The sequence below is a fragment of the Hippopotamus amphibius genome, chromosome 7, assembly GCF_030028045.1.
Source record: "Hippopotamus amphibius kiboko isolate mHipAmp2 chromosome 7, mHipAmp2.hap2, whole genome shotgun sequence".
In the NCBI taxonomy this organism is placed as follows: Eukaryota; Metazoa; Chordata; class Mammalia; order Artiodactyla; family Hippopotamidae; genus Hippopotamus; species Hippopotamus amphibius.
Window position 1 is genome coordinate 7,532,107 of NC_080192.1, and position 12,845 is coordinate 7,544,951.

The following is a 12,845-nucleotide window of genomic DNA, read 5'->3' on the forward strand; positions in this document are numbered from 1 at the left end:
GCCCTTTGCCTCTGTGACCCCCCGGGGTGGGGGTGGGGGTGAAGATTGCGGAGGACCTGGTGTGTGGGCTGCCCCAAGCTGATCTGTGACTCACAGACTGGGGCTGAGGCTGGGCTGGTGCATTAGCCATTCCTTGGCCCAAGAACACTTTTGTGTGTGAGACTGGCTTACCCCAAAGGTGGAGTGGATAGGTGCCCGCACAGCATGATTTCAGAGGCAACAGGAAGCCCCCTATGTGTCTCAAATACGCCCACCTGCCCCATGACACTTCATTCTCAGAGATTTGCTCTTGTCTAACCCCTTCCAATGTATGAAAGTACGAAGCCTCTAAGACTGTGAATAACTGCCTACTGCATACCTGGCACCAGCCTAGACCTTGTTATGAATTCAAAGCTAAATAACAGACCTGGCCAGGCAAGTCCCTACCCTTAGGGAATTTTCATGCCACTGAGTCAGTCCACACGGCACTCCCACTCTGCAGCCAGCGTGTCCAGCTGGCAGCATCACCTGTGGTTCACACAGGGGCCACATCAGCAGGATGCTGGGTCAGGCGGCTGGGGAGGGCAGAGGTAGGGAGAAGGGCGGCTGCAAACAAGCTTGGAGACATCCAGAGGGGCCCCCATGGCAGGTGTGTTGGGATTGCCTGTACTCCTTGGGTTTCTTGGCTCAGAGGTCTGATGCCTGCTGTAGATGGCTCCCTGGTGGGGCTATATGTGGATGCAGTTTCTGGTAGAGCCCTCTAAGGCTTTCTCTAGAGAGACGCAGAGCTGCCCCCACCTCCGCCTCTGCCCGTCCCCCTGCCTGTCAGAAGCAGCTTCCCCAGAGGTATGGAGGAGCTGGGGTAGCACGGTGGTGGTGGTGCTCAGGGTGGCCCCTAATCACAAGACCAAAGACCAGAAATGAGCTTAGGGGCTGCCCAAGCCAGCCTGGCACCCTGATGAATGAAGCCACTGAACATAAGGATCGAGGTTACATCAGGGTGTGGAGATGCATGTGTGAAATACAATTGAGAGAAAAGGAAAGATGGAGAACAGTTAAGTACACATTGATTACGATACAACAGTCTTTTTAAGGCTCAAATCCAGGTTCACCTCCTCCAGGAAGCCCTCCCCAGCTCCCCAGCTTGGATGAGGTGTCTCCCATGGCACCTGGAGTCTCCCACCACCGTGCCTGTCACATCATCCTACACTCTTCCATGTGGGGCCATCTCCCCCGGCAGATTGGATTCATGGAAGGCCACGTTTTGTCTGTAACCTTGTATCCCTAGGATTTGAGATGGGGCGAGTGCTCAGTTAATGCTTACCGACTTGACCTAAAAGAGAACTAGAAGAGAATGTAGGGGAATTTATGAGAATTTAAGAATTTAGTCCACTAGATTCACTGAAGTACTGCTTATCTTATTCTTTGATTTTCTAAGTTTAAGGGAGGTCCTGATGTGGGTTTATGATCTCTTCAGCCTGAAGATGGGTCTGCATTTTCTTCTGGGAGCTGGACCTTGTCACGCCCCTCTGGTTTTTTACAGTGCAGCAGGGGGTGCTGAGAACCTCAGAACATCAGCGCTGAAGAGACCTTGCCGATCACCCAGTTCCCAGTGGGTCTTGATCTTTTTTGTTTCCTTTCTGAGGGTCTTGGAACCTTCACGGAACCTCTGTGGGCCAAGATGTGGATGCCAAATTTGCAGGTTGCTATGGAGACAGATTTGCTGCATCCACAGTGCCTGGCGCTCAATCAAGTTGGCTACTCCTGCTACTTATCTGGTCATTTGTCAAGTATTTGAGCCCCTACTGCGTACCAGCCCAAAAGATTCCCTGTCCTCAGAGAATTCACAGGCCTTGGACCTCTGTTCCTGGGGCCACTGCATACTGTAGTTTGAAGCTGTCTGGCAAAAGCTTACTCTTGAATGTGTGCAACCCCTCCCATCAGGACCCCCTCCTTCACCTGCAACCACACACAATCCAAGAGATTTGAAAAAGTGTCTCCAGGGTCTTTCCTGGCAGTCCAGTGGCTAAGACTCTGTGCTTCCACCGCAGGGGGCGTGGGTTTGATCCCTGGTCAGGGAACTAAGATCCCGCATGCCACACAGCCAAAAAAAAAAAGGGGGGGGTGGTCTCCAGCAGATACAAGTGTCCCTGACTGAAAATCCCTGATCTCACATGCTCTCTTTTAAAGATGAGGAAGCTGGGCCCATGTGACTTGGATCTCCCTCAGGCCCGGAGGAGTCCAGGTTGCAGTCAGGATCACATTCCAAAGCATGTCATAGCCCCTTACCTTTCTGGAAAAGCCACACCCAGAAAGGGCACAGAGACAGCCCTCTGGAACCCAGGATGGTGCACACAGTAAAAGCAAGGGAGTGTGGGCACCACTGGAAAGTCCCACGTGGAAGGCCGTGAGCAGACAGCAAAGGGTGACCACTAGGGCCGCTTGCAGAGCACAGCTTGTCCCTGCCAGTAAAGTGCTGAGAGAGCCGGGGTCAGCTGGGCTGCCCTTTTTACACAAGGACACAGACCTTCTGCCCCTCACCCCTCGGAATGTCTGCCTTGGGGCATGCCCTGCGCCAGCCAGCTCTGCCCCACAAGTAAAGAGCTGCCCAGGCCCCAGGGTACAAGTGCTAGGAAGGGAGGAACATGAGCGACACCTCGGGGACAGAGGTCAAAGTGCACACGTTTATTTTCTAGAACAAAGGCTAAAAGAAGCAAGTTTCTTTCATTTTATTTTAAGAAGGACAAAAATTGTTATTAAAACATCTACATTATTATCAAGATACTAGACCTTATGAATATTTAATATTAAAGTGTGGTATTCTTAAATTTTTTAATACACAGACATTTCTAAAGGACCATTAAATTGATTACTGCCTATCTGAGAAACGCAGCATCCCTCTTAGCCCCATCCCAAAGGGACACTCACATCAGGGGTGCCTGTCCCCCCTCCTCACCATATTTGCCATGATGTCTTGTCCCTGCCTGCCTGCACAGGCACAGGCCCGATCCAGCTCTCTGCGCCTCTCGCTCAGGGTCACAACTGAAATAATCACACTCATCATTCAAAGGGTACTCTGTCTCCCACCCCCACCTCCTACCCCCTGCCTGTCTCCTGCTCTCTTCCAACCCTGGGGGGGATCCAGCTCTGGCCAGGCCAGGGAGCCCCACATCCCAAGGGCCCCTGCATGGATAACAGGTTGGAGAAGAAAAATCTGGATTCTAATCCTATTCCTTTGGGTGGGAGACAAACACCAATCCTTTTCTTTCCCTGAGCACTGTGCTCTCTCCCCACTAGGCTGGGGTGGCCTGGAAGCTATCAGGCAGCCTCTGCTGCCCAAGTCACCTCGGACCCCTGACTCCAGTCCCTCACTCCTTGCAAATGGCATGATGACCCTGAAAATCCCTCCTCTTTATGCCAGGATGGCTGCATTTTCTGGCCAAATTCTTTATCTTTAGCCCTCATTAGAAGTGATTCCTTGGATACCACACACATATATAATATTATATAGAGCGATATATTTAATACCTGTGTATATATGCATCACAGGGGCGACATATATACACACTAAAAACAAGGCTGGTGACGACAGACTGCAACAGCACGGATCAGGGAAAACAAGTGTCATCAACATTCACGGCCACGGCCCCCACCTTGGGTCTCTCCTCCCTTCCAGCCACACCACCAGCACCCAAACTCTGCAGCGCTGGCCTGCTGGGGGAAGGGGCAGGGAGAGGAAAAGATGCATGCCACAATTATCAGGAAAAGGTTGGGCAGTGGCGGCAAGAAGAACAGGGTTCTCTGCAGCCCAGGGTGCCCGCCATCATCTCATCACACTCGAAAATGCTTGTTTGAGGAGAAATAAAGGGTATTCCATTCTCTGTCCCCCTCCCCCCCCAACAGACTCCAGCCTCGGTCCTGGCTCCTTCCGGGGGAGCCCCACCCCTTGTGCCAATGGTGTGCGTCGTTCTGGAATGTCTAGGAAACCAGGGGAGGCTGGGTCTGCCCACAGTGGGTGGGATGGAGAGGAAGGGGTGCACACAGACATGTCAAACGAGAGGGTTTGGTCGGGGGGGGCAGGGGTTGGGGGTCAGCTGGGGTCCCAGGCAGCTAGCAGGGCTGGGATCAAGGAGGGGCTGGGACAGACAGTCCTAATTGTATGTTTGGCTCTAGGGGAGAAGTGGGAAGGACCCTGCTGAGTCCCCGAGAGAGGGGCTGTGTCCAATCCTGGAGTAGCCCATGGTGCCCGCAGTCAAGTCTCCCTTCTCTCCACGTCCCATGACCACCCACCTTCCCAATCCCCCCGAGTACGTCGTGCAGAACCTGAGCCCACAGGTGCCCTACCACGTACTGCCTCTCCCGGAGCAGCCATGGGGAAGTGACCTTTGCTGCTACACTCCTTAAGACCATCCTCAGAGGGGACTGTCCCTCTACAGGGTGCTGACACGACCAACTCCTGGGCAGTGCTGCCTGGGATCCCAGCTGCATGCTGATTCAGAGACTGTCACATCCCTGCCGAGAGCCTGGAGGCTCCAGCCAATAACTGGCCCTGAGTCTTGTGACCGCAGTTTGCATCCCAGCTCTACCATGCTGTGGGATGGAGATACTGGGCAGAGCAATCCTCCCTTCCAGGCCTCAGTTTTTCTATCTGCAAAATGGGGGTCTGGGCTGGGTCATCTCTGAAGGCTCTGATGACCTACAATCTACATTCAGTGGCCCACAAAGGAGAGGGGCTGGCCTGGTAGCCTCATCAGAGAGCCTTGGTCAGGCTCCAGGCATCACATAGCCCAGCCGCTCCCACTCTTCCAACCAGGGGGGAAACTGAGGCCCCAGAGGGTAAGTGACCTGTACAGTGTCCCCAGTCTATTCTGGGGCTGCGTTTTAAAGCTAGTTGGGGCCTCCTGCCCTCTGTTGTGTCCTGATCTGCCCCCAGGGGAGGTGGGGTGGGGGTGGGGGGCAGGGAGAAGGACCCTCCTGCTGCAGATTCAAGTGGGGACCCCAGGCTCCCCAGCCCTGAGCATTGGGCCCCCTTTAGGAGGAGACAGAAGTTAAAGCTGTAGGCTGAAGCTGGAGGGGTCACCCAGGCCCCTCCCTCCGCAACCAGGAGAGCCGGGGTGGGGGAAGGGAGGACCTGCCCAGGGCTTCAGCAGGTTGAGGACCCTGGGACCAAGTGGGGCCGCAGCTTGTGCAGCTGGGTATGCACTGGGGCGATGGGGGCAGAGAGGATGGATGGGGCCCCAGGGGCCAGGGGCTGCCTGATGAGGGGGCCCCCCCCAGCCCCAGCCCTGGCCTGCCCCGGCCCTCCTATCAGGCCCTCTGTCCCCACCCCTGCCCCCTGATCCTAGGACTTCACCCACGGCCAAGAGCTGGCCTACTCCCCGGTAACGGTGGCAGCAGCAGGGGCTTCTGGGGTGGCACCAGCGGTGTTCCCGTCCTCTTGCAGCAGGAAGTTGTATCTGCCAAAGTCGTCGTCCCGCGGGCACAGAAGCATGTCCTTGCGGGCCTTGGCCAGCTTCTGCTTCAGCACCTCGCGCCGGTCCAGCCACTCGCTGAGCTCCTCCTGCCCATGAGCGCAGCGGCACTTGTCCCCGTCTGGGCATGCCTTGCCCTTCTGGAGCCTGTGGGTGGCAGGAGGCTCACTGCCCGAGCCCTGTGCCCTTTCCTCCACGGGCTGCCAGGCCTGGGGCCGGCCTCTCCATCTCCCCCCAGACAAGCCTCTCCCCACGCAGTGTCAGCCCTGGGGAAAGCGGGCACGGCCCGGCCTTCCTGAGGATCTGACGCAGGGCTGCAGAGGAGGGGTCCCCGCCTCCAATCCCACCCCACCCCTGCAGTCCTCACACCCAGGAGCAGCTGTCTCTGGACATACCACCCCCGGTATGCCACCTCCAGGCCAAGCAGAGCTGGAGCCGTCCACTGCCTGCACTTTTACAGGCCACCCCGCAGCCCGCCAGGCCCTGCCGCGCCCACCCCATGGCCCTGCCCTCCTGGGGGCACCTGTCACAGAGCCGGAACTCGCCCATGGGGAAGCGGTAGGCCCAGCCGCTAGCGTCGCTGTCAGACGTGAAGACCTTCTCCTTGTGCTTCTCGGACTGGATGTGCTGCTGCCACTGCTTCTTGCTGTTGCTGTTCTTGCCGCAGAGCCAGCAGTGGTAGCCCATCTGGGGACACAGCCACCACGGGAGCACACTCCTCACGCCTCTGCTGGGACCACGTCCCCCAGGGAGGCTGCGCGCCTCCCCCCAGACCCTCTGGGTCAGGCTCGGACCAGGGCCCTGGTGGGTGGGGCATTACCATGATGTCCGCGTAGTCCGTGGGCATCTGGATCTGCTTCTCTCCTTCCCGAGAACTGATGGGCGTCCCTTCCCCTGGCTTCCCTGGGTTGTGCTTCTTTAGCCACATGTCATAGGTCTGCTGCATGTCCAGGACTGGTGAGCAATAGGGGACAGCGGGACTGGTGAGGGGGATTCCTCCTCCACTCTGTCCCACGACCCCTATGGGACCCCTGCTGCTGGGCTGCATGGTCAACCAAAGACCCAGAGACCGAGAGAGGACTCGGCCCGGTTCAGCAGGTGTCCTCGGGCCTGCGGAAGGGTGGGGGTGTCCGGGTAGGCCCCACCCACTCACTCTTATTCTCCTTCATGAATGTCCACATGTCCCTTTCCTCCGGGCTGTGCGCGAAGGAGCAGTTCCCCACGTACTGGCACTTGCGGCCATTCTGCGCATGGATGCAGAGCTGCGGGACAGGCGTGGGGAGGACCTGCTGAGTCCCGCTGGACTGTGTCACTGCCCCAGCCAGCAGGCAAGCCCTCCTGGGGCCCCGCGGCCCTGCATCCAAGGTCCTGCTCCCCACCCACCCCGTGCCCCACCTCAGCGCTCACATCGTATTGCTGTGGGAAGTTGCGAATGGATGGCAGCGGCCTCACTGACACCCATTTCCTCTTGGCCTTGGACATCACCAGGAGGACCCGCCGCTCCTTGGTCCAGCTGCAGGACAGAGCAGGCTGTGTGACCTCCGGGGACAACCTGGCTTCCTCACCCATGGTGCTCAGGTGGCCCCAAGGTCTGCCCGTGCCCCCGCCTGGCGCCCGGCTCACCAGTGCCGGGCCTTGGCGCTGCAGTACTTGAGGTCCTTGTCAGGCTCCACCACCTGCCCGTTCCGCCAGCACTGGCCACACACAAACTTCATTTGCAGATCAAAGGTGCTAGGCCCATGGGTCCGCGGGGCACCCTGCAGGGGAGAGGGGCTGGTGAAGCCACAGGCACCAGGCTGAGGCCCCAGGGTGTGTCACACAGGCAACTTCTGGGAGCACTAGGGCCACCCGGAGCCCTGGAGTGGGCTGGTCCATTACCACTTACTGGTGGGAAGTGACCCCCTAGCTCCAGGCCCCATGGCCTCTCAGTGTGGAACCCAGGGCCCCATTCCATTGGGGCTCCAGTCTCCTGACAGAGCGCTCTCTGCCTCCTCTGGCTAGTCCCCATGGGCCTGCTCGGTGGAGCTGCTGGCATGTCCCTGGGCATAGCATGCGACCCCACACCTCCCTGCTTCTGTACGTGCTGTTCCCTCTGCCTGGCACGCCCTTCTCCATTCTTCATTTGGCTTGTTCTGGAAACTTTCAACAACCCAGCTCAAGCACCACCTCCTTCAGGAAGCCTTCCCTGAGGTTCTCCTAAGTGGCAGCTGCACATCCTGTGGGCTCCCATAGTACCTGAACTACCTCATGTTGACCGACTTATCTAGTCACGAGGGCCAGGCCTGGGGGAGAGCAGGGCCTAGAAGGTGGGATGTCACCTGCAGAGGGTGGGGATGAAGGAGCCTGCCTCAGGTGGTGGGACAGACTTCTGGGCAGCACTGGGCTCTCTAAGACCCCACCACGTTCATTCCCTGTCCTTCACCTCGACCCTTCCTTTGTAGGCAGGAGGGCCTACTCTTTTGCACCCCTGCCTGGGACAGGGTCGGGGACGAGAGGTAGAAAAAGTGTCCACCCAACCTTGTCTCCTGCCACCTGCAACCCCCTCACTCAGCTGTGCAGGCCACCCTGCTGTCCCTCCTGTTAGCTAGAGCCACCCCCTCCTCCCTGGAGCCTCAGGTGTGGGGTCACCCCTCCGGGCAGCCCTCTCCTCTTCCTCCCCTGCCACAGGAGTACCCTGTGTCCTCGGCACTGCATAGCTCAGAGCCTCCCCCGAGCAGGAAGGGGGCTCTCACTTTGTTGGATATTGACTGACCCCTGGCTGGGAGACTTACAGCCTGGCTCGGCCCCAGGATAACACACATCCCAACAACAAGGTAAAATTCTGCCTCTGTAACTGGGACACGGACTGGGCTAGAGCAGGCAGGAGGTTTATCCGTGTCACTATTGATTCCTAGATGTTCCACTGGATCCTCACAGACGCGTAAGAGGACCGATTTCATGGGTGAGGGAAGTGGTGTCTGGAAGGGTGCTGCGGCTTAGCCACTGGCCTAAGGAACAGCCACACCGGTCCACTGAGCCTCCTTTTCCCAACTGCACAGACTCAGCGGCTTCTTGCTGCAGACCTGGGGGGTAGGGGTCATTCCCATTTGACTGAGCAGAAGCAGCGGCTCAGGGAGGTGACTACCCCCGCCACATGTAAGTGGCCTGAGGACAGGGACCTGGTGTGAGGCAGGTGCTCGTGCTTCTCTGCAGGATGGCGCGGCTGCACCGTGGGCACCAGGCCCTGGCATCCCATCCTTGGCCTCCCAGTGCCACCAGCCCCACCCTCTGATGGCAAGCAAACAAGATGCTTTGTGCCCAGGCCACAGCCAGCCCTGGCACAGAAGCCCCATTTCTGAGCCAGGTCTGAGAGTGGCATCTTGGGTGGGCAGGATGCAGGGAGGTCAGGGGGATATGAGGTGGTGAAGACTCAGCCTGAGCCCCGCACTGCTTCCCAGCCAGGCTCCTGGCCAGGAGCGAAAATAAACCGCATGGCGGTGGGGAAGAGGACTGAACAGGAGAGGGGCAGAGGACAGGAGAAACTAGGAAGAGGAGAGAGAAAGAAAAAGGACCAGGGATGAGGGGGTAGGGAGACAGAGGGACAGCCAAGGGGACCGGGCAGCCCTGTCAGCCAGCCTGGCCCAGGCCTACCCACCGGCCAGCCTGCCCTGCTCCCTGCTCCCTGCCACACCCAGGCCGGCCTCAAGAGGGGCCAGGGGTCCAGGCTTCTCCCGAGGCGATCGGTGCGTGGCCTGGCATGGTGAGGGTGTGGGTGGTGCGATGCCTCACCTCACACTCACTGTCTCCTGGGCCCTGAGACCAGCCCTCTGTCCCCACTGCCACCTAAAGTTACCATGATCCCCACCTCCTGGGGAGGGTGCAAGAATCAGGGGTGACGGGGGCCCCACGCAGTGCAGGGACTCGGCAAGCTGCAGCCGCGCCGGCTCTGTGAGCCTCACCCCCACCCCGGGAGCCCCAGGAGATGGCAGGCAGGACTCTGATCCCCGTTTTACGGAAGAGGAGCCCTGGGGTGATGGGGATGGTGTGGCTGGGGACGGAGCAGAGCGAGTTCTAGACACCATATCAGAGAACCCGGACCTGTTCCACTCCGTGCGCCCTGGGCAAGTCTCTAGCACGTTCTGAGCCTCAGTCTCCCCGCCTGCAAAGGCCACCATGCCCCAGCTCACGTCCTCTGGGCCAGGGTGAGGGTCCAGAGGGGTGGTGGGAGGTGACATAAGCAGTGGGGGAAAAGGATGTGGATACCAGGCATTTACTGCTACATGATCTCAAAGGATCTCCCCAGAAGATATTCATTACTTACAAAGGAGGAAAGTGTAACTTCACAGTAGAGAAAGCTTTACTGTGGAGGCACCTTTAATCAAGTTACCAAGTTATCGCTGGTGAAAGGACAGATGGAGATGACGTGCTTCCCGACCAGATAATCCCAAACAGACGGGCCTTTTACACAACAACTGGCTCTTCAAAAATATCAGTGTCAGGACTTCCCTGGTGGCTCAGTGGTTAAGACTCCACGCTCCCAATGCAGGGGGCCCAGGCTCGGTCCCCGGTCAGGGAACTGGATTCCACACGCATGCTGCAACTAGGGGTTCACATGCCACAACTATGGAGCCCACGTGCTGCAACTAAGGAGCTGGCAAGCTGCAACTAAGACCCAACCAAATAAGTAAATAAATAAATAAATAAAAATAAATTTTAAAATATGTCAATGTCATGAAAGACAAAGAAAGACTGAGGAACTACTCTAGATTAATGGTGATTAAAGACACAATAAATGAATGCATGTAGTGTGTTGCCGGGATTTGGGAGAGAATTCACAAAATCTGAATAATAGTACACCACAATTTGGATAATTACACCAATGTGAATTTTGGATGTTGATAACTGTCACGTGGTTATTATGTAAGAGAGTGTCTATTTATCTATCTATCTACCTACCTACCTATCTATTTATTGGCTGCATGTGGGATTTTTGTTCCCTGACCAGGGATCAAACCCACGCCCCCTGTATTAGAAGCACGGGATCTTAACCACTGGATGGCCAGGGAAGTCCTTATTTTTACACGGAAGTATTTAGGGGTAATGGGGTATCATGTCTACAACTTACTCTCTAGTGGTTCAGAAAAGTATATATTTCTGTAAATAAATGTGAGGGTGGAAAGCAGTCAAATGTTTACATCTGGGGAATCCAGAAAAAGGTACACACAAATTTTTCATACTCTTACAGTTTTCTGGTAAATAAACTATGCCCAGGTAAAGGGATGGGGGATGGCCCTCGTGGGGGCTGACCCCACCCCCAAGGCCCATCCGGGGTCTCACCAAGCTGCTGCTGGCCTTCCCTGCGTGTGCCTCCAACTGCTGCCAGTACTTCTTGGATTCCTGGACAATGTCTTCGTGGGTCATGCCTGGGAAGGGGGGAGCAGACACGGCATCCCTGAGGTTCAGTGAGTAGAAAGGTAGGGGGGTCTGCGAGGTGCTGGTGCCACCCCAGGCCCAGGAAGGAGCCCTGCTCCCCAGTTAGGCTGCGGAAAGACAAGAGGAACCGGGGAACGCACGGAGAATAAAATGCAGGAGCGAGACTTGGGCTCTGCAGCACCGCAGGGGCCTCCCCGCACCCACGCCAGGGTCCCCATCTCTTGGGCCAGCTGCTAGCACCCTCCCTTGACCTCCGACTCCCTCGGTGGGGCCTCAAGCCTGAGCCCTGCTCGGCAGCCTCTAGCCCGCTGGTTCTCAACTTTCCGTGCCTGGCTCAACCCGGCTCCCCAGGCCACCAAGGGGCCAGGGCTCTTCACTGCCAGTTGGCAAAGGGCAAATACCCAAACCTGGTGGTCCAGACCCTCCCAGTCTGACTGTGGACACGGAGCCCACCTCTGAAGGGCAGCTCACAGCCTCTTCCATGAGGCCCGCCCTCCTCCCAACCTCCTCCAGCCTTGTAGTCCCTTTCCCAGAACTGATTTCATCTTTGACCTTGTCCTGTGGACACCACTCCCCCATGGCCACTCACCGTCAGGGGCTTACTCTGGGCCAGGCACGCGCTTGACATCCATCTTCTTGCTGATGGATGTATCTCCAGCCCAGGCCTCTCCCGTGACCTTCCAGACCCCCACACCTGGCTGCCTGCTCGACCTCTCCCCTTGAAGTCCAACAGGCAGCTCAGACTCCCCACGTTCCACACGAGCCCTGATGTGATCCCCCCAAACTGCTCTTCTTGCATCCTCCCCTTCTCAGATCACAGCAACCCCACTGGGGTCGACCTGATGCCATCCTTTGTCTCCCACTTCATATCTGGTCCATCAACTCCTGTTGGCTCCACCACCAAAACACACCCAGAATCTGATCACTTCTACTACCGCCACCGCTGCCATCCTGGCCCGAGCCACACCCTCCCAGGTCTCCCTCCATCCGCCCTTGGCCCTTCTGTTCTCCACCCAGTGGCCAGACCGACTTCTGAAAAACACTGATCAGGTCATACAATCCACCCACTTAACTCCCCACCCCCAAACCCGGCATGTTGTATTTAGAACAATCCCAACTATTTCTATTTACGATCTAGAGGTTCTGTTCACGCTTGGGTCCCTGCCAACCTTTCAGGCCTCATCTCTGACACCCACCCCCCGACCCCTGCTCTAAGCTGCTCTGCCCTCACAGATGTCCTTCCTTCTGTACCATGCTTGCGCCTGCCTCAGGGCTTCCAGCCTTGCTTGTTCCCTCTGCCTGAAACACTCTCCCGACCCTTCCTTGCTCAGATGCCACCTCCTCTGAGAGACCTTCCCATGCCATCTTATCCCAAATGCCTCCACCCTGAGTCCCTCTCCATCCTATTGCTCTGCCTTACCTTCCTCACGGCACTGATGCACGTCTGAAATTCTATCACCCTATCTCAACAACTCTAAGACAATGATTGCCAGATGCACCATTATTTTCTGTTCCACACACACAACAAAAATGCTAAGTAGATGATGACAGGCAGCGGGGGACAGGGTGCATCCCGGAGCAGGTGTTTGTAGGGTTATTACCTCCCCTTAGACTGTGGGCCTTGCCCTCACGTACACACACCAGTGCCCTGAGAGCAAAGGCCTCAGCTCGTTCTTGCTCAAGCCCCTGACAGAGCAGGTGCTCAATGAATCCTGCTAGGTGAGCGAGTGAGGCCTTCACCTCCTCATCCCTGCGGCCGCACTGACATCACCGCCTCACAGAGGAGCAGTGGAGGCTCAGCGAGGGGCTGCTGATGACCAGGCCACCCAGCAGCTCACGGAGCTCTGCCTCCCTGCCCTTCTCCACGCATGCTCCCCTGGCAGCGCCCACACAGGGAGGAGCAACCCAGGGTCTCGCAGGCCTGCAAGCTCCCTGATGTGCAGCCTTTGCGTCCTGTGACGTCCAGGAGGCAGCGGCTCCCCT

General features: G+C 57.4%; 1 protein-coding gene across 2 annotated transcripts in view; it reads right to left on the reverse strand.

The window, feature by feature from the left end:
* Positions 1-2,655: 2,655 nt before the first annotated feature.
* Positions 2,656-12,845, reverse strand: part of ZC3H7B (zinc finger CCCH-type containing 7B) — a 52,986-nt gene continuing 42,796 nt past the window's right edge. For both annotated transcript variants that reach the window (XM_057741722.1, XM_057741723.1), the window contains 7 exons: positions 10,767-10,852; positions 7,074-7,207; positions 6,858-6,963; positions 6,604-6,712; positions 6,271-6,404; positions 5,974-6,137; positions 2,656-5,597 (listed from right to left, as the gene is read on the reverse strand). In XM_057741722.1, coding sequence (XP_057597705.1) covers positions 5,351-5,597; positions 5,974-6,137; positions 6,271-6,404; positions 6,604-6,712; positions 6,858-6,963; positions 7,074-7,207; positions 10,767-10,852 — 980 coding nt within the window. In that variant the 3' untranslated portion in view covers positions 2,656-5,350. The remainder of the gene's footprint in view (positions 5,598-5,973; positions 6,138-6,270; positions 6,405-6,603; positions 6,713-6,857; positions 6,964-7,073; positions 7,208-10,766; positions 10,853-12,845) is intronic.